The 22,106-nt window shown below is 43.3% G+C and overlaps 1 protein-coding gene across 1 annotated transcript in view; it reads right to left on the reverse strand.

Moving 5' to 3' along the window:
- bms1 (BMS1 ribosome biogenesis factor) overlaps nt 1-9,924 on the reverse strand; it is a 110,810-nt gene extending 100,886 nt beyond the window's left edge. Inside the window, exons 1-4 of the mRNA XM_072582918.1 lie at nt 9,854-9,924; nt 9,095-9,276; nt 1,977-2,167; nt 1,529-1,608 (exon numbers count right to left, since the gene is read on the reverse strand). Of these exons, the coding sequence (XP_072439019.1) occupies nt 1,529-1,608; nt 1,977-2,167; nt 9,095-9,270 (447 nt within the window). The 5' untranslated portion in view covers nt 9,271-9,276; nt 9,854-9,924. The remainder of the gene's footprint in view (nt 1-1,528; nt 1,609-1,976; nt 2,168-9,094; nt 9,277-9,853) is intronic.
- Nucleotides 9,925-22,106: the final 12,182 nt, after the last annotated feature.

A 22,106-nucleotide genomic window follows, 5' to 3' on the forward strand; every position in this document is an offset into this window, starting at 1 on the left:
GGTCTCAAAAACAGGATGGCAGATTATCTGAGTGGTGGCAGTTTAGGAAAAGGTGAGGTGCAACAAGACCTAGGTGTCATAGTGGAACTGTCACTGAAGGTTGACATGCAGGTGCAGCAACCAATGAGGAAAAGCTAATGGCCTTCATAGCGAGAAGATTTGAATATTGGAGTAGGGATGCCTGACCTGTTAGACAGGGCTTTGGTGAGGCCACACCTTGAGTATGATGTGCAGTTTTGGTCTCCTCGTCTGAGGAAAAACATTATTGAGGGAGTCCAGCAAAGGTTCTCCAGACCAATTCCTGGGATGGCAGGACTGACATACAAAGAAAGAATGGATTGACTGGGTTTTCACTTGCTGAAATTTATACCGATGGTGCAGCTTCTACTTTCTCCAATATTACTGCCAATGCCCCATGAATCAAAGCCCATCTCTGCTGCAACTGTTTTGGAATCACACATTGGCATCAGATAAAGATGTTTCAAAGGATCAATTTGCTCATGGCTTAGGAGGTTCTTCTGATTTAGTTAAAAAGTCTCTTTCATGGTCCTATGTATGTGGTTGGTAACCTCGTGGACCCTACTACACTACTGAGGTTTCTCTCCAGCCCTGAGCAGATGTCCCAAACCCTGACACCAGGGAGACAACAGAGCCTTCTATACTGACACACTCAGATACAGAGAACAGTGTCTATCCCTCTGAATATACCATGTCTGCTACCGCTTCATTCATATTTACTCCTTGCCTAAATGGCTTCTACCTTGGTCAGTTCACTCATTCACTCTGCAATCCACTTTCTTATCCATACATGTTACCAGAAGTTGCTGGACCATTGCAAAGGTCGAGCATCTTCAATTTTTATCCACTTTGCCCTCTTACATCGTCTTGACCCTGACCACTAGCCAAATCAAATGACACTATCCAGACTGTCTTCTGAAAGAAAGTAAGTGCCTAGATAACTTTCCCCACCCCTAGTGCAACACAGTCCCTGTACCTCAGTGTCAAGCTCATTCAGACAGCCAAAGCTGTTTGAGCTACAGACACTTGCTCCTGATGCAGTTGTCTTGGACCATGCCAGTACCTATCAACTCCCGCAATGCAGCTGCAAAATATGGCATTGTCTGTCATCCTTATTAATTATGCTGTAACTTTTTATTTGTCTGAATTTATTTTAATAAACCTTACTAACCATAATGAGCTTTACAATAGCTATGTATAAATATACCTTACTGTTGTTCATAAAACCTTACAATTATTAATAAGTCATACAAATTACTAAAGGTTGACAAGAAATCACTCACAAATTATCCGCTTCATGATGATGCTACAATTGCATATTTTTTCCAAATACCAGTCTGTTCTGAACCCAGAGGCCAAGACTTCTCACCACTTCCACTGCTTTTAAACTCAAACTACTCAGTTTTCGCACTGCTGAGATATGCTACTTAGTAGCGTTAATTATATCTTGTAATGCTTTTACACAAACGTCAGGCTTTTTAACTAAAGCAAACAAAAATTGGTTCCTCACCAGATCAGCCACTTTGGCCAAATCGATCATCGAGTTCATATCATTCCCACATTCCATGATGGAGATACGGCGCTTTTTTCCTGTTCAAAACCAAAGCATATTTAGCCATAAAAACCTGTAACGACTATTCAAAGGATAATGAAAAGTTAGCGAAAATTAATCCCAATTTCAGAGAGAGATACAAGGAAGCTGATGTCACACTCCCACAATTTATGCAATTCATTCGATATCATCAGCAATCAATGTAAAGCTCACTCCTCTATTCAAGTCCTGCCTAAATATGGCAAGCAGCTCTGGTCCTGGAGTGTACGTTTTGAGATCATCATTTTAATAATCAAAACAGTTTGACAACACAGGTACAAATGTTGATAGATCAACCAATATACTACACAATCTGGATAACTCAGTATCATCAAATAATTTTAAGTGTTGACATTTATAGACATACCTGTAATTACAGTTACTGGGCCCCTGATGTTGGTTAGCTTTTGCTTCGTGAAGTTTCGAATAAGGCATCGAATGAGTGTACTCTTTCCAACTTTTGGGGGTCCCATGACAACAACGACAATCGGTGGGGGCTCCAAGGGTGTCCGGTCAACCACAGGGATATGGTGCTTTTTAGTTTTCAAGTCCTGAGCCCTATTTATGATAGTGTTAAATAAAATTATTGACTATTATCACACAAGATTCCTTTTCCCAAGCAGGGGAATTACAATCATGCAATTACAATTTAAGGTCACTTCCGAACGTGCACCTCCATCAGTCTGAACCACTATTGAATTAGCTTCACCTACACACTTTGTCTAAACCCTTTTAGTTCAGGTATCATTCCACAAGATCTGCGCTGCACACCCTTCAATGCCAATATATTCTGCTGAGGTACAGTGCTCAAATCTAAATGCAGTTACTCCAAATAGAATATAACCAAAGGTTGCATCAAACAGAACTTAACTTTCACCCCTTTGCTTTCCAGTCCCCAAGGTAAAGGCCAATTTGAGGATTTAATTTTCATTTGGACCTGTTTAATAGCTTTGAGTGAGTTTTGTACATGGACAAAACAATCCTCTGATCTGCAGGTGATGTCACACTTCCACAACTTATGCGATTCATTCGATATCATCAGCAACCTTCAATGTAGAGCTCACTCCTCTATTCAAGTCTTGCCTAAAAACTACAAGCAGCTCAGGTCCAAATGCAGTCTCCTGCGGGTCACCAACAGTCAAATCCTTTCTTCAAAACCTCACTGAAGGCCTTCAGGAAGTCTATATATAGATAGAAGAGAGTCATTGAACAGCACAGAACTAAACCATCATTCAGCCCATCAAGTCTCAATGACCAGTGTCTTAGTCCCATTTTTTGCCTTTTCCACGCTTGAGCCTTTTTTTCTTTTTGTGTATTTTTCAAACTCTCTTTTGAAAGAGAATATTGAGTCTGTGCTGACCATCCAATCCTCCCCTAGTCACTCAGTGCACTGATACTTAGACCATTGTGATGCCTTCTGGGGAAGGTGGGACCTGTACGAGTTGCACCTGAACTGGAGGGGCACAAATGTCCTGGGTGAGAGATTCGTTTGTGGGATTCGGGAAGGTTTAAACTGGTTTGGCAAGGGGGTAGGAACCAGAGCTACATATTTGAGAAGTGGGTAGTTGTAGATGGGGCAGTGACAGAACATAGTGAATCTATCGGGAAAGTTTTTCATGTGATAAAACAAAGGGATCAGTTAGAGTGTGTCTGCTTTAAAACAAGTGTCAGAAATAAGAGTGATCAACTTAGAGCATGGATCTATGATGTTGTGGCCATAACGGAGATGTGGATTTCACAGGGGCAGGAATGGTTGCTAGATGTTCCAGGGTTTACAGCGTTCACAAAGAATAGGGGAAGTTGGAAAAAGCGGAGGGGTTTTAGCATTGCTAATCAGAAAGTGCATCATAGCTACAGAAACGAAGGTTGTTGAGGAAGGTTTGTCTACTGAGTCAGTATGGGTGGAAGTTAGGAACAGCAAGGGAACAGCCACCACAATAGGGGTTTTCTACAGGCCTCCTAATAGCAGTAGGGAAATCGAAGAACTCACAGGCTGGCAGATTTTGGAAAAAATGCAGATGTCGAAGGGTTGTTGTTATGGGTGACTTCAACTTTCCCAATATTGACTGGAACCTCCTTAGTGCAGATGGTTTGGATGGAGCCGTTTTTGTCAGGTGTGGTCAGGAGGGTTTCCTTACTCAGTATGCAGGTAGACTAATGAGGGGAGAGGCCATTTTGGATTTGGTGCTCAGCAATGAGTCAGGACAGGTGTCAGATCTCACGGTGGAAGAACACTTTGGTGACAGTAACCACAACTGTCTCACATTTACCATAGCCTTGGAGAGGGAAAGGAGCAGCTACCTAGGGAAGATATTTGATTGGGGAAAAGGAAATTATGGACAGGAGTTGGGAAGTACACATTGGGAGTAATTGTTCCACAGAAAGGGCACATCAGACATGTGGAGACTGTTTAAGAAGCAGTTGTAGTGAGTGATGCACAAATTTATTCCACTGAGACAGGCAAGAAGGGGTAAGATTAAGGAGACTTGGATGATGAGAACAGAGGAGCTCGTCATCAAAAGGAAGAAGGCAGCTTACGTAAGGCGGAGGAAATGTGGATCTAACACAGCTTTAGAGGATTACAGGCTTACTCGAAAGGAGCTCAGAAATGGACTGAGGAGAGCCAGCAGGGGTCACGAAAAAGGCTTGGCTTGGATGGATTAGAGAGAACCCAAAGGCATTTTACTCATACGTGTGGAATAAGAGAATGATCAGGGAGAAGGTAGTGTCGGTCAGGGATAGTGTAGGGAACTTTTGCATGGAGTCTGAGCAGATAGGGGAAGCCCTAAGTGAGTTTTCTGCTTTGGTTTCATCAAGGAAAGGGACCTTGTTGTGAATGAGAACTTTGAGGATCTGGGAAACAGGCTTGACCAGATCAAGATTGGTGAAGTTGATGTGCTGGAAATTTTAGCAAACATTAAGATTGATAAGTTCCCAAGGCCAGACCAGATTTATCCTAGGTTGCCTCTGGAAGTGAGAAAGGAGGTTGCTAAGCAGCTGGCGAAGATCTTTCTTTCCTCATACTCACGGGAGACGTACCGAAGGATTGGAAGGAGGCGAATGTTGTTCAAGAAGGGTAATAGGGCAATCCCTGGCAATTACAGAATTCTTTGGAAAGAATTCTGAGGGATAGGATTTATGACTATTTGGAAAAGCATAGCGTGATTAAAGGCAGTCGGTATTGCATTGTGAGGGGCAGGTCATACCTAACTAATCTTACTGAGTCGTTTGAGGAGGTGACGAGACAGGTCGAGCAGTGGATGTGGTGTATCTGGACTTCAGCAAGGCAATTGATAAAGTTCCCCATTTGATAAGGCTCATTCATAAAGTCAGAAGGTATGGGATACAGAGAGAGTTGGCTATCTGGATTCAGAATTGGTTGGCTGACAGAAGGCAGAGAGTGGTTATAGATGAAAGGTATTCTGCCTGGAGATCAGTGGTGTCCCGCAGGACTCTGTTCTTGGGGCTCTGCTCTTTGTAGTTTTTATAAATGACTTGGATGAGGAGGTTGAGGGGTTAGTAAATTTAGATGACACAAATGTTGGAGGTGCCATTGATAGTACTGAGGACTATTGCAGGCTGCAGCGCGACATAGACAGGATGTAGAGCTGGGTTCAGAAATGGCAGATGGAGTTCAACTTAGATAAATGCGAAGTGATGCATTTTGGAAGTCGAACCTGATTGCTAAATATAGGATTAAAGACCGGATTCTTGGCATTCTGAAGGAACAGAGGGATCTTGGTGTTCAAGTGCACAGATCCCTCAAAGTTGCCACCCAAGTGGATAGGGTTGTTAAAAAAGCACGTGGTGTTTTGGTTTTCATTAACAGGGAGATCAAGTTTAAGAACTGGGAGGTTTTGCTGCAGCTCTACAAGACCCTGGTGAGACCACACTTGGAATACTGTGTTTAGTTCTGGTCGCCCTATTATGAGATAGATAGGGAGATTTTGGAGAGGGTGCAAAGAAGGTTTACCAGGATGCTGCCTGGACTAGATGGCTTGTTTTACGAAGAGAAGTTGACTAAACTCGGACTTTTCTCTCTGGAGAGGAGGTGGAAGAGAGGTGACCTGATCGAGTATACAAGGTAACGAGAGGCATGGATAGAGTCAATAGCCAGAGACTTTTCCCCAGAGCAGGATTGACTGGCACGAGGGGTCATCGTTTTAAGATATTAGGAGGAAGGTATAGAGGAGATGACAGAGGTAGGCTCTTTATGCAGAGAGTTGTGAATGCATGGAATGCGTTGCCATCGGTGGTGGTGGAAGCAGAGTCATTAGGGACATTTAAGCACCTGCTGGACATGCACATGGACATCAGTGAATTGAAGTGTGCGTAGGTTAGGTTATTTTATTTTAGATTAGGAATAATCCTCTGTACAACATCGTGGGCTGAAGGGCCTGTTCTGCGCTGTACTTTTCCATGTTCTATTCCTTTTTTTCTGAACTACTCAACAATCTGAAATCTGTACCCTCTAGTTCTTGAGTGTACAGCCACTAGAAACAGGTTCTTATTACTTACTGCATCCAAATCTTTCTTGATTTTAAATATTTCTGTAAAATCATTCTTAGCCTTTTGTGTCTTAAAGAATACAATCTCAGCTTCTCCAATCTATCCTCTTCACAACAACTCTGCATCCAAGGCTTACTTCAGTAAATATTTTCTGCATCCTCTCCAAAGCTGAAGTTAGTGTACAGAATTTAAGGTAATTGGGCAAACATATGTTTTCGATATATTGTGTAAGATTTCCTAGCTTTCTCACCATTTAGAACGCCCAGCCTGCCACATGAACTCAATATTACCTCCTTCATTAGTCTGGACCAAAATTGAGCCTGTCCCCATTCTTATCCCAAAATTTATCACCTCACACATTTCTACAACAGGTTTCATCTGCTACACATCCACCCAGTTTCTTCTGACCATGTCCTCTAAGTTTATTATCTTCCTTGCTGCTCCACAAGCTGCAATGGTTTATAAGCATGTCTGAAGAGCACTTCTAAAAGTTTGCATCAATTGTAAAGGGCTAAAACTATGATCCTCTTGGTGAATATGAAATATTATTTCATTTGTCCTGGTGACTCTTGACAAGAAAAATTGTTCCAACAGAATGGGTGGTCAAAAAAAAAGTGTAGCTGGCAGAAAAGCTGGAGGATATGGACAGTGCACAGATGCAGACATAAAGACAAAGCAGACAGAGATAGAAAGATGGAGAATTCTGATTAGTTAAAGAAGGAAAACAGTCCCAGCAAGATGTCAGCTTCTCTGGCAGAGGAACAGACAGGGGTTCATAAAGAAAGCTGATTAAAAACATCCAAACCCTCTGGAAAACTCTGAACAAATCGGATACAAAAGATTTAGATGCTTTCCCAGAAGTGCTGAAACCACAAACCAGGAATTTTTTAAAAATAGAATCCCTACACCATGGAAACAGGCCATTCTGTCCAACAAGTCCCACCGACTCTCCAAAGAGCATTTCATCGGGACTCTCCAAAGAGAAGGTCATCGGGACTCCCCCCACCATGTAACCCAGCATTTCCCATGGCGAATCCATCTAGCCTGCACGATCCTGGACACTATGAGCAATTCAACATGGCCAATCCAACTAACCTTACCTATCTTTCGACTATGAGATGAAACTAGAGCACCCATAGGACACCCATGCAAACATGAGGAGAGTGTGCAAACTCCTATTGCCGCCATCATGTTATTGGGTGGTTGTTAAAAAGGAATTCTGGATAATTACACCATCAGCACTGCTGTTACCCAAGGGAGGGAGAGCTTGTAGATCATGCCTTGCTTGGTGATGAAAGTTGAACCCATGCAATTCAAAGATTTGTTAGACCTGACCCAACGCACGCATTTAAAGAACAGCAAATTGTTGAGTTCTGTTTCTGTCTAATGCAGAGGAGGAATGCTTGTGATCATATTATTGTGTGTTAGCAACATAAAGTACAATTGGTTAATTTATTTATTTGAAACAATTTGTCTATTATATTTAACTTGATTTTGATTTGTGTTAAAGGAAAAGTTCCACAAAGGTTGAAATTTCTTAACTTGGTTAATTGTTTCAAATAGGGATTTTAATTACTTGGAGAAAGTGAGGATTGCAGATGCTGGAGATCAGAGCTGAAAAATGTGTTGCTGGAAAAGCGAAGCAGGTCAGGCAGCATCCAAGGAGCAGCAGAATCGACATTTCAGGCATAAGTCCTTCTTCAGGAATGAAAGCCCTTCTTCATTCCTGAAGAAGGGCTTATGCCCGAAACGTCAATTCTCCTGCTCCTTGGATGTGCCTGACCTGCTGCGCTTTTCCAGCAACACATTTTTCAGCATTTTAATTACTTGACCAACATTCACCCTCAACCAACTAAACATATAAACCAATTCTTGCTATTTGTGGAAGTTTTGCTGTGTGCAGATTTGTTATAAAGTTGAAAGCGTGTACTGTACCTCTAAGAGAGAGTGAATGCTGTTCTAAATGAGAGATTACAAGTATCTGTGTATATGACTAGTTGATAGTCCCAGAGTGTACTGGAAAATTAAAATATGTAGCATTTGGCTGTGAGATGGATACTTGAGTTTTGGTTATGATTTTAACAACAACTTGATTTTAACAAGTCAGCTTAAATAATGTCCGAGGATACTAAAACCCAATCAAGTTTGAATTTATTGTTTTGCCAACATCAAACCAATGAGACGATCCGATGTTGGGGTATAAAAATGCGAACACTTTAAAATTTGGAGAGCAATTGCTATTGAGACTGACACACTTGGTGATCTAACATCTTACTCTCCAAGAAATTAGGAAACACCCTCTATCAAAAGTACCTTTTCATATGAAACATACTTGCAGTAAAAAGAAAGACAATGACACAGGGAGATTTTCAGCCAGAAGACGATAGACACAGAAAATGACAGTGGCTGTGTAGTTTTGAAGTCAATTTAATGTAATTTTAATAAGTGCCTTATCAGAGCAGCATATTGTTATAGAGTTGGAGGCAGATAGTAAGCAGTTAAGAGAAAGGGGGGTCTTAGAGTTGTTTAAAGTTCTCATTTATAGTTAAAAATAAATTGTTATTTTCTTTAAATAGTGGAATTTGCAAGTTCTTGGTCACTCATATTTTAACAGATTGTGAGATGTGCTTTTCTGGGTGTTTGGATTTAAGTGACAGATGGATTCACCTGTGTCATAACTGATTAGCTGTCATTTTGATTCTCTTCCTGTTGCTTTTTTTTCTGTTTTGCTTTCATGTAATAGTACATGTTCTCACGGGAAACTCCATAATCAATAGTTATTGTCCAAACCCAGGCCTGTCCGAAATGTGTGTTTCACTGATACTGTGACTGTTGCATTTCCACTGTTCCAGCCACCTTACATTTGGGATACCAGTTACAATGATCCACAAACCTTCCTTCAATGACCTACAAAGACATTCTTCTTCACGAGTCAAGACTAATCCTACAGCCATTGTAGTGTAATTCAGGCCTCACCTGTGAAAGGTTTTAGCCATGCGCACTGCACTCTGGACAGTGAAAGCCTTGGGATTTCTCTTCTGTGGATCAACTTCATCTTCGATACCCAGCCCCTTCAGACGCCGCTGCTTCTTTCTTGCTGCCTTAGGTCCACTGTGCCGTTTACGATGTGCCTTCTTCTGCCTCTCCTCCATGATTCCCTTGTGCAAATTAAATCACATCAGAAGTTTTTCACATTGCAATCAATTAGGCATATTTTCCTTGAAGCTCCCAGCTAAATGACTCATAACAACTCTCACAGTTGATGTTAACTGGACCAGAACTTCCAAACCGAACAAACATCTACCCACTGAAATCCCTCTTCCTTCTTCCTTCACCGCCCCCCAACACCTCATTTCATGCTCCCTCACTCTATCCTTCCCTCTCTCCCTCATAGAGCCATCACAGTCTGGAAGCAGGCCATTCAGCCCATGAAGTTCACACCGACCCTCCAAACAGCATCCCACCATATCCCTATAACTCGACATTTCCCATGGCTGTACATCCCTGGACATTTTGTGCAATTTAGCATGGCCAATTCACCTCGGCTACATCCTAGCAGTCCTCCTCCTCTTCCTCCTCCTCTTCCTCCTCCTTCTTCTTCTTCTTCTTCTTCTCCTCCTCCTCCCCTCCCCCCACTCCCCTTCCCCTCTTGCCCACCCCTTCCCCCACCTCTCATTTCCCCCCTTTCTCCCCTTGTCCCTCATCCCTCTCTTTCTCACTGTCTCTGTTCCTTACCACGTGAAGTTTTTTTGAACCGATGGGGTGTCTGTACCGGAAGTCCGTGTCTGTCTCAGAAACCGTCCGGCCCTCCGCTATTCCCGTTAATTAGTTCCGGGTCCCTAACAGTTCCTCTCTCTCTCTCTCAGACACACACACACCTTCCTTTCTTTCTCACCCGAATAGTTTCTCTCACATTTTTTTACTGTTAGTTCTGACAGATCATTCATGCTTATGTTTATATCTTCTCTGTAGAAACCTGGCGGTTTGAATAGCACAAATCAGGACCTGCTCAGATAATTGTTCTTTTTATCATAGTGCATTTAATAGCGTTTTGTTTAATTGTTTTGCACCTAAAGATTAAGTGCTTTTGTTTATACTCACAGCCCTCATGTGACAAACACATTCCATTTGGACAATATTCAGCTGGTAGCAACAGATGAATTCCAGATGAAGGGCTTTTGCCTGAAACGTTGATTTTCCTGCTCCTCGGATGCTGCCTGACCTGTTGTGCTTTTCCAGCACCACTCTGATCTTGGCAATAGATGAATATGTCATTGGGTGAATATGATGATGTGGAGAATCTGGTATTGGACTGGGGTGGACAAAGTTAAAAATCACAGAACACCAGGTTATAGTCCAACAGGTTTATTTGGAAGCACTAGCTTTCGGGGGGGGGGGGGGGTCGGGGGTGGCTGCTACTTCAGGTGGGGCTGTTGTAGTTCAGGACTTGGTCAGTGTGTGCAACTTTCTTGTGCACCTTTCTGTGTTTTTTCTACTACCACATCTAGGAATGGGTGTTGATTGTTGGTTTCCTCCTCTGTCATAAATCTGATCCCGGTGATCCCTGATGTGTGTTCTCGATTTCTGTTCTCTCAGTGATAACAAAAGTGTTGTCCACATATCTGATCCAGAATTTGGGATGGATTTGTGGAAGGGCTGTTTGTTCAAGTCTTTGCATCACTGCTTCTGCTATGAGCCCAGAGATGGGTGGGCCCATAGGTGTTCCATTGATCGATTCATATATTTGGTTGTTGACTGTAAGGTGTCTCGTCAAGCACAGGTCCAGTAGTCCTTGAGTATGCAGTTCTAGTTGATAGATTCCCCATTGTGTTGTTGCAAGGTTTGGCGCTGGAAAAGCACAGCAGGTCAGGCAGTATCAAAGGAGCAGGAGAGTCAACGTTTCAGACATAGGCCCTTCGTCGGGGCTGGGGGGGGGGGGATGGTAACTTGGAAGGCGATAGGTAGATGCAGGTGGGGGTGATGGTGATAGGTCAGAGTGGAGTGTATCGGTGGGAAGGATGATGGAAAAGTGGGACAGTTCAAGAGGGAAGTGCCAACTTGGAAGGTTGGATCTGGGATGAGGTGGACAGAGGAGAGAGAGGAAACTGGTGACATTGATGCCATATGATTGGGAGGTTCCAAAACAGAAGATGAGGAGTTCTTCCTCCCAAGTGTCAGGTGGCTAGGATTTGGCAGTGGAGGAGGCCTTGGACTTGCATGTCCTTGGTGGAGTGGGAGGGGAGTTTAAGTGGTCAGCCAAACGGTGAGGTTGTTTGGTGTGTGTGACCCAGAGATGTTCTCTGAAACATTCTGCAAGTCTCCCTAATGTAGAGGAGACCACATCAAGAGCAACAGACACAATAGATGAGGTGTTTTGATGTGCAGGAAAATCTCTGCTGGATGTGGAAGGGTCCTTTGGATACAGGTGAGGGGGGACGTGTGGGCGCAGGTTTTACACCTCTTGCGGTAGCAAGGGAAGCTGCCAGGAGCGGAGGGTGGGTTGGTGTGGAGCATGGGCCTAATAGTGGGAGTTGTGGAAATGATATCTGCGGAATGCTGATAAGGGTGGACTGGGAAATATATCTCTGGTAATGGGGTCTAACTGTAGATGGCTGGAATGGCAGAGGATGATGCATTGTATCAGGAGATTGGTGGGGTAGAATATGTTTCCTCTATCATGTTGTTGGTTCTGCTTGTCTCTCTGGCTCGAGTTTTGTCAATTGAAGTGAACAGTGCCATTATATCAAACCAGACCATTGCATCATCCTTGTCTATGTTTATGTTCTTAATATTGTCTAGGGATTTCTGTGATGATTGTATGGAGTGTTTGGATCTGCTGATAAGATGTTTTAGTTTTTGTTGAAGTTCTTTTGCTAGTTTTTGTGATGGAGTTCCAGGGAGTGCCACAATGGGTCCAAGTGGTATGTCTGGTTTGTGTACTTTGGGTAATCCATAAAATCTTGAAGTTTGTTGCTTCCTGGTTTCATCCTTTGTAGGAGAATGTGAGGACTGCAGATGCTGGAGATCAGAGCTTAAAAATGTGTTGCTGGAAAAGCGCCTTTGTAGGTCAATCCTGGTTATTAGTCCTTTTTTTGGTAGGTTCCGTTGTGCGTTGTTTATTCTATTGGTTAGCTGTGGTGTGGGGTCATGCTCCCTGTGTTGGTATCTGCAAGTAGTTTCTCTGCTTTCTGAATATGTCTTGTCCATGATAACTATCATTCTGCCCTTGTTTGCTGGTACTTTGATTATGTTCTTGTCATTTTTGAGTGTTTTCGGTGTTGAGGTCGTACATTTGTCTTTTCTTTGTTAGTAAGGGTACAATGGTTTGACTGCTTGCTGTATCTCTTCGGTTAGTCCGTTAATTCTCAGCGTAGATTCTAGTGCAGCTAGGAAGTCTGTTGTTTTTGCATCCCTATGTTTGTAGTTGAGTCCCTTGGCTAATACAGCTTTTGCTGTGTCTGTAAGCTGTATGTTGGAGAGGTCTCTTACCCAGGTGTCTGTCATGTTGTCTTCTCTGCTGTTGGCTAGCTTAGTCATTTTGTCTCATAGTGCCATTATCTTTCTGTTTATGGTTCTGTCCTGTCTAATGGTGATGGCCAGTTCGATCGTCATGGTCCATTTCTGAGAACACACACCAGTCTCCTTTGATGTAACAGCACTTTTCACTTCAATTGACAACATACACCATGCTCACAGGGATCAGATTTATGAGAGAGGACGAAACTAACAATCAACTCACATTCCTGGATCTGGTGGTAGAAAGAACACCGAATGGTGAATGCACCACAAAAGTGTACAGGAAAGCTGTACATACCCACCAAGTCTGAACTACAACAGTAACCACCCAAACGCACACAGGAGAAGCTATATTAGGACCCTGTTCAAAAGGGTTACAACACAGTGCAGCACTCCCAACCTACGAAAGGAAGATGAATTCCTCTACAGAGTATTCACCAAAAACAGACATCCCCACAACTTCATCCTAACAGATGCCTAACAGATAAACAACTCACTAGCCATGTTATCTTATATATAAAAAAACATCTTGGAACTGACACCCAGACTTCTCGGACCACTGGGATTCATGACAGTTCATAAACTCACAGCCACGTTCAGACAACTCACCAGGACAAAGACCCTATACCCATCATGTCCAAGACAAACGTAGTTTACAAGATTCCATCCAAAGACTGCACGAAACACCATATAGGACAAACTGGCAGACAACTCGCAAACTGCGTCCATGAGCACCAACTCGCCACTAAATGCCACAACCAGCTGTCCCTAGTAGCCACACACGCAGATGACAAGGACCTCAAATTCGACTGGGACAACACAACGATCATAGGACAAGCCAAACAGAGGACAGCCAGAACATTTCTACAGCACCTCACATTTGTCTAAATTAAACTCCATTTGCCACTACTTAGTCCATTGGTCCATCTGGTCAAGATCCCGTTTTACTCTGAGATAACCTTCTTTGCTGTCCACTACACCTCCAAATTGGTGTCATCTACAAACTTACTAACTATATCTCCTATGTTCACATCAAAATCATCCACATAAATGACGAAAAACAGTGGACCCAGCACCGATCCTTGTGGCACACCACTGGTCACAGGCTTCCAGTCTGAAAAGCAACCCTCCACCACTACTCTCTGTCACCTACCTTTGAGCGAGTTCTGTATCCAGATGGCTAGGTCTCTGTATTCCATGAGATCTAACCTTGCAAAACAGTCTCCCATGAAGAACCTCGTCAAAAGCCTTAATGAAGTCCATATATAGATCAGTCCACTGCTCTGGCCTCCTCAATCCTCTGTATTATTTCTTCAAGAAACGTAATCAACTTCGTGAGACATGATTTCTCATGTACAAAGCCATGCTGACTATCCCTAATCCATCCCTGCCTTTCCAAATACATGTAAATCTTTTCCCTTAGGATTCCCTCCAACAACTCCGGTTTCCTCCCACAGTCCAAAACGTGCAGGTTAGGTGAATTGGCCAAGTTAAATTGCCCGTAGTGTTAGGTAAGGGGTAAATGTAGGGGTATGGGTGGGTTGTGCTTTTGCGGGGCGGTGTGGACTTGTTGGGCCGAAGGGCCTATTTCCACACTGTAAGTAATCTACTCTAAACTTGCCCACCACTGATGTTATGCTCACTGGTCTATAGTTCCCTGGCTTTTCCTTACCACCTTTCTTAAATACTGGCACCACATTAGCCAACCTCCAGTCTTCCGGCACCTCACCTGTGACTATTGATGATACAAGTATCTCAGCAAGAGGTCCAGCAATCACTTCCCAAGCTTCCCACAGCGTTCTAGGCTCGACCTGATCACGTCCTGGGGATTTATTCACTTTTATGCATTTCAAGACATCCGGCACCACCAACTCTGTAATATGGACATTTTTCAAGATGTTACCATCTATTTCCCCACATTCTATATCTTCCATGTCCTTCTCCACAGCAAACACTGATGCAAAATATTCATTTAGTATCTCCCCCATCTCCTATGGCTCCACAGATAGGCTGCCTTGCTGACCTTTGAGGGGCTCTACTCTATCCCTAGTTACCCTCTTGTCCTTATGCATTTGTAGTTAGCTTACAATCTGCCATTGGGTAAAATGTTATATTTATACAGGATGAAACAGCAGTACATTTTAGAATGGCATGAAATTAAGCAGAGTCAACATGGCTTCATGAATGGAAAATCATGCCTCACAAATTTATTGGAATTCTTTAAGGTGAGAACAAAAAGAATAGTTAAAGGGGAAACCAGATGATGTTTGTATTTGGATTTCCGAAAGGCATTCAATGTGGTACCAGACATTTAGGCTACTTAAGTGCTTAAAGTGTTAGGGTTCAATGTTAGCAAGGATAGAGGATTGGCTAAGAATAGATGACAGAAGTAAGTTTGGAATAAAGGGGACATTTTCACTTTTGCAACCTATAACTATTGGAGTGCCAAAGGGACCAGTGATTAGCAACAATTATTTACAACATACATGTGACTTTGAGTGAAGTGCATGTACTTTTGACAAGTTTGTAGATAACACAAAAATAGGTGGGAGTTCATATTGCATATGCCTCTTTTTTCTTTTTGATAAAGAGGGAAAAGGATATTTATCTCGATCGAATGATAATAACAAAGTTTAATGAAAGGAATGGATCTATGGATAATTGACAATCTAGGAAACCAGCCAGGAGATAGTGGGAGGTGACATCAGTCAATACCTATCATGTTAACATCCAATTAGAGACTGACCACATGCCCCTTAAAATTGATTATCAATAAGTCTCATTGACCTTAAGGCAATGAAAATGTAGTGATATATCATGCTATGAGATAATGCTCAGAAAGAATTAATGAACAGCATTCAATGAATAAAACATGTGACAAAGTTTGAAACTATCCATTTGAAAGTGAAAAGCCTTCAAGGCACTGGGGACAGATGAGAAACTAAGTACTAACCTTGGCCTTAAGCAACAGATCACGAAGAGACTTAGCACCCTGTGAAGTCACTGTCCTGCTTTGATAAGTAATATCTATAACTTAAGTATAATTATTTCCTGAGTTTTTGCACCAGCCTGTTTCCTATTGCCTCATTGGTTAACGTTTTAATGGAGATAAGGAAAAAGCAGAGAAAGAAGTCACTTATGAGAGAGGTCTACAGGCTCCAAACTGCAAGCAAAATGTAAGACAAAGTATACAAGAAGAAATATTAGATGTTTGTGATAAAGACAGCAATGATCATGGGTGATTTTAATCTTATAAACAGGAAAAATCAGATTGGCAGTAGTAGCCCAGATAAGGAGTACATAGATTGCTTTTGAGAGAATTTTTTTAAGAGCAGCACATTCTCAAATCTACTAGACAGCAAGTTCTATGAGACTTATTGTGTAATGTGAAAAGATTATTAAATGACTTCAGAATTAAGGACACCCAGGTATCAGCAACCACAATATGATTGAATTTTTTATCCAGTTTGAAAGGGAGAAGATCAGGTCTAAGAATAGTGTTTTAAATCTGAATAAGGTAATCTATTTAAGGAGATGATCTTGCTAAAGTTTATTAAGATATGGAATAGATGTAGACCAGTGGCAACCATATGTCAGAAGGGGTATACTGTCCATGCTTATAACAAAATAGCCCATGTCTGCTCATACAAAATTTCTGATAAACAAAAAGGCAGCCTAACATTAAAAATAAGAAGCTAACCACCTGATGCCTGGAGGAATAAAACCTCATCTTCCGCCTTGGGACCCTCCAACCCCATGGTATCAATGTGATTTTCACCAGTTTCCTCATTTCCCCCACCCTGATCCAATCCCAGATCCAACCTTCCAACTTGGAATCGCCCACATGACCTGTCCTACCTGTTCGTCTTCCTTCCCACCTACCCGCTCCACCCTCCTCTCTGACCTATCACCTTTACCTCCACTTCCATCTACGTATCGCACTCTCAGCTAACTTTCCCCAGCCCCACCTCCCTCTCATTTATCTCACCATCCCCACGGATCACAGTCTAATTCTTGATAAAGGGCTTTTACTCGAAACATCCTGTTCCTCAGATGCTGTCTGACCTGCTGTGCTTTTCCAGTACCACACTCTCGACTCTAATCTCCAGCATCTGCAGTCCTCACTTTTGCCTTAAAAATAAGATGACCAACAGGAGATAAATGAGACGAACAGTCTGTTCCAGCCTTTAATACATACACAGCCTCTTTGAACAGAGGTACACCAAGGCCATGAGTATGTCATTCCAGACAGTTTTGATAAAAGCATGTCTGCAAAACAGTCAAGCGATTAATCCTCGTCTACATTAATAAAAGAATAATTATGTCAGTGAGTGAATGAATGGATAAACACTAAGTGCAGGATATTGCCCAGTCAACTTCCTAAGCAGCTTTAAAAACACAGCTCAGGTTATTTTGTAGTAAGTAGTTGTTTTATCAAGGTTACTCAAAATATTAAAAAGTTCTAGTTAATGATTCTTCAGAATCATTGTGGTAGATTACAACATAAAAATAGGTACATATAACCAACGCTTAATAAAAGTATTGAAGAAAAAGCATTTAGATCTAAATGTGAAGTTAACTAGCTTTAGGAAATGACTTCAAGATAGATTATGTTAGAATCCCTACAGTGTGGAAACTGGCCCATCAACCCCACAAGACCACACCGTCCCTCCCACCCATATTTACCCGAGAATTAATGCCTACATATCCCTAAACACTATGGGCAATTTAGCATGGCCAATTCATCTAAACTGCATGTCTTTGGATTGTGGAAAGAAACTAGAACACCCATGGGAAACCCACGCAGACACAGGGAGAATATACAAACGCTGCACAGACAGTGACTTGACGCTGGAATCGAACCTGGGTCCCTGGTGCTGTGAGGCAGCAGTGCTAACCACCAGGCCACCTTGCCACCCTATGGGGTAGTGGTAGATGGATAGTATTCAGCCTGAGCTCGGTGACCAGTGGTGTTCCACAGGGATCGGTTCTGGGACCTCTGCTCTTTGTGATATTTGTAAATGACTTGTATGAGGAAGTGGAAGGATGGTTTGCCGATGACACGAAGGTTGGGGAAGTTGTGGATAGTGTGGAGGGCTGTTGTAGGATGCAATGGGACATTGACACGATGTAGAGCTGGGCTGATAAATGGCAGATGGAGTTCAACCTGGAAAAGTGTGAAGTCATTCACTTTGGAAGGTCAAATTTGAATGCTGAATACAGGTTTAAAGGCAGGATTCTTGTCATTGTGGAGGAACAGAGGGATCTTGGTGTCCACGTCCATAGAGAAGTCTTCTGGTGTGTTGGCTTTCATTAGCGGGGGATTGAGTTTAAGAGCCGTGAGGTTATGCTGCAGCTTTATCAAATCCTGGTAAGAGCACACTTGGAATATTGTGTTCAGTTCTGGTTGCCAGGCAGCAAAGGAGATGGAGAATTCAACATTTCAGGTCAAGACACTTCTTCAGGACTGAGGAGGGGTTTGGGAGCTCAGGAAAGAATGGAGGGAGGGGCTGGGGCAAGGTAGGTGGGATAATGATCAGTGGACGCAGTTTATTGTGATTGGTCATAAGACATGGGAGCAGAAATTAAGCCATTTGGTCCATTGAGTCAAACAATCTCCCAGAGGTAACAGTGGCTGAAGGACCTGAACTGAAGGGAATTTATATTTGCCAGGAATTGGTGTTGGAGAGACTGTTAGGTCTGAAGGCTGATAAGTCCCCGGGGCCTGATGGTCTACATCCCAGGGTACTGAAGGAGGTGGTTCAAGAAATCGTGGATGCATTGGTGATTATTTTCCAGAGTTCGATAGATTCAGGATCAGTTCCTGCTGATTGGAGGGTGGCTAATGTTGTACCACTTTTTAAGAAAGGAGCGAGAGAGAAAGCAGGAGATTATAGACCAGTTAGTCTGACCTCAGTGGTGGGAAAGATGCTGGAGTCAATTATAAAGGATGAAATTACGACACATCTGGATAGCAGTAACAGGATAGGTCAGAGTCAGCATGGATTTATGAAGGGGAAATCATGCTTGACTAATCTTCTGGAATTTTTTGAGGATGTAACTCTGAAGATGGACAAGGGAGATCCAGTGGATTTAGTGTACCTGGACTTTCAGAAAGCCTTTGATAAAGTCCCACATAGGAGGTTAGTGATCAAAATTAGAGCGCATGGTATTGGGGGAAAAGTACTGACTTGGATTGAAAGTTGGTTGGCTGACAGGAAATAAAGATAAACGGTTCCCTTTCGGAATGGCAGGCGGTGACCAGTGGGGTACCGCAGGGATCAGTGCTGGGACCGCAGCTTTTTACAATATATATTAATGATAAAGAAGATGGTATTAATAGTAACATTAGCAAATTTGCTGATGATACAAAGCTGGGTGGCAGGGTGAAATGTGAGGAGGATGATAGGAGATTACAGGGTGACCTGGACAGGTTAGGTGAGTGGACAGATGCATGGCAGATGCAGTTTAATGTGGTTATCCACTTTGGTGGCAAGAACAGGAAGGCAGATTACTACCTAAATGGAGTCGAGTTAGGTAAAGGGGCAGTACAAAGAGATCTGGGTGTTCTTGTACACCAGTCAATGAAGGCAAGCATGCAGGTACAGCAGGTAGTGAAGAAAGCTAATAGCATGCTGGCCTTCATAACAAGATGGATTGAGTATAGAAGCAAAGAGGTTCTTCTGCAGCTGTACAGGGCCCTGGTGAGACCACACCTGGAGTACTGTGTGCAGTTCTGATTTCCAAATTTGAGGAAAGACATTCTGGCTATTGAGGGAGTGCAGCGTAGGTTCACGAGGTCAATTCCTGGAATGGCTGGACTGTCTTATGTTGAAAGATTGGAGCAACTGGGCTTGTATACCCTTGAGTTTAGAAGACTGAGAGGGGATCTAATTGAGACAATTAAGATTATTAAAGATTGGACACTCTGGAGGCAGGAAACATGTTTCCGCTAATGGGTGAGTACCGAACCAGAGGACACAGCTTAAAAATAAGGGGTAGGCCATTTAGGACAGAGATGAGGAGAAACTTCTTCACCCAGAGAGTGGTGAGTGTGTGGAATGCTCTGCCCCAGAAGGCAGTGGAGGCCCAGTCTCTGGATTCATTTAAGAAAGAGTTGGATAGAGCTCTCAAGGATTGTGGAATCAAGGATTATGGAGATAAGGCAGGAACACGATACTGATTGAGGATGATCAGCCATGGTGGTGCAGGCTCGAAGGGCAGAATGGCCTACTCTTGTACCTATTACCTATTGTCATTCAATCATTGTTGATAGGTTTTTAAACCCCATTTTCCCAGTTTCTCCCCATAACCTTTGATCACCTTGGCAATCAACAACCTATCTCTGTTTTAAATGTACTCAAAGACCTGGCCTCCACAGCCTTCTGTGGCAATGAATTCCACAGATTCATTACTCTCTGGCTAAAGAAGTTTCTCCCTATCTCCATTGTAAAAGGTCTTCCCTTTACTCTAAGGTTGTACCCTCAGATCCTCATCTCTCCTGCCAATGGAAACATTTCACAACGTCTGCTCTGTCCAGGCCATTCAATATTCTGAAAGCTTCAATTTGATCCCCCATCAACATTCTAAATTCCATCAAGTATAGTCCCAGAGTCTTCAAATGTTCCTCATATGTTAAGCCTTTCATTTTTGGGATCATTCTCGTGAACCTCCTTTTGGACCCACTCCAGTGGGAAGGGTGGAGCAGATAGGTGGGAAGGAAGATGGCCACGTAAGGTCAGGTCAAGGAGGCGGAAAGGAGAGAAAAGCGTGGACATAGGATGAAGTTGGGAGATAGTGAAGCTGGTGAGGACTATGTTGGTTGATGGGAGGGATGAATCCAGTTGGCAGATGGAAGAAAGGATCAGGAGATGGAATTGAAGGGAGGAGGCAGGGCTGGAAAGGGAACCAGGGATGGATGAAAAGCTTATTTGAAACTGGAGAAGTAAGTGTTGAGTCCTCTGGCTGTAGGCTGGCCAGGTGGAAGATGAGGTGTCGTTCCTCCAATATGCAGTCTGATTTACTGTTGCGATGGAGGAAGACGAGGATGGACATCTTGGGGGATGGCGACGCAGTGGGAGAGGGAATTATAATGGGCAGTGAATGGAAGGTCAAGCTGGCCGTTTAAGGCCCAGCAACAATGCTCGGTGAAACAATCACCTTGTCTATATTTTAATGTCACCAATGTAGAGAAGACCACATCGTGCGCAGCGGATGAGATAGACTAGGTTGGAGAAGTTACAGATGAACCTCTGTCTCACTTGGAAGGACTGTTTGGGACCCTTAATGGAGGTGAGGGAGTTGGTATACTGGCAGGTGTTGCATCGTTTCCGGTTCCAGGGAAGGGAAAGGGGCGGCTGTAGGGGTTGGTGGGGAGTGTAACATAAGCCAAGGAGTGCTGAAGGTTACAGGCCTTACAGAAGGCAGAGAGGCATGGGGAGGCGAAGATGTTCTGGGTAGTGGGGTCTAATTGGAGTTGGCTAAGGTGTGTGGCTACTAAGGATAGCTGGTCATGTCGTTTCGTGGCTAGTTAGTGTTCATGAATGCGGATCGTTAGCTGTCTTCCTGTTTGTCCTATGTAGTGTTTTGTGCAGTTCTTGTATGGGATTTTGTACACTACATTGGTTTTGCTCATGTTGGGTATCGGGTCCTTCGTCCTGGTGAATTGTTGTCTGAGAGTGGCTGTTGGTTTGTGTGCTGTTATGAGTCCTAGTGGTCGTAGTCGTCTGGCTGTCAGTTCAGAAATGTTTTTGATGTATGGTATTGTGGCTAGTCCTTTGGGTTGACAAACCAAACAGAGAACAACCAGGGAATTCGTAGAGGCATGGCACTCATCCACTGATACAATCAACAAGCACATCAACCTGGACCCAATATACCGGCCACTGCAGCGGACAGCTGGAACTGACAACCGGAAGCAGCAGATACAAATCATTGTAAATGCCGGAGGAAAGATCACAGTAGCGCTTCACAGGAGGCTCCCAAGCACTGAGGATGTCACCTAGACAGGGGACGAAACGTCTGCAACACAAATTCCCAGCTCGGTGAACAGAACCACAACAACGAGCACCCGAGCTACAAATCTTTTCCCAAACTTTAGAGGTCCAGACTCCAGCCTTTGTCAGTGGGTTTGATAGTAAAATGGGGATTGGTGCAGTGAGATTGGAGTGCTGCATGTTTGGAAAGAGTAAGGTTGCAGTAAGTAAGAGGGGGTGGAGAAATCAAAGCGGTTGATGTGGCATTCAGCAATAAAGAGGTCTTGGGCAGGTAAGAGACTAGGACGAGTGTCCAAGAGGAAGAGGAAGGTTGAAGAGGTCCTGGGAGGGTGTTAGGGGCCTTTATGGAAGAAGGCACAGAGACTATCTCCCCATCTCCAACCTTATCCCATGTCCAGTCGACAAAGGAGGTGTAGCTCGGGCCCATGTGAGTGTCTATGGCCACCCCCAGGATTTGGAGGAAATCGGAAGAGTTG

Source organism: Chiloscyllium punctatum, chromosome 13 (assembly GCF_047496795.1).
Source record: "Chiloscyllium punctatum isolate Juve2018m chromosome 13, sChiPun1.3, whole genome shotgun sequence".
Lineage (NCBI taxonomy): Eukaryota > Metazoa > Chordata > Chondrichthyes > Orectolobiformes > Hemiscylliidae > Chiloscyllium > Chiloscyllium punctatum.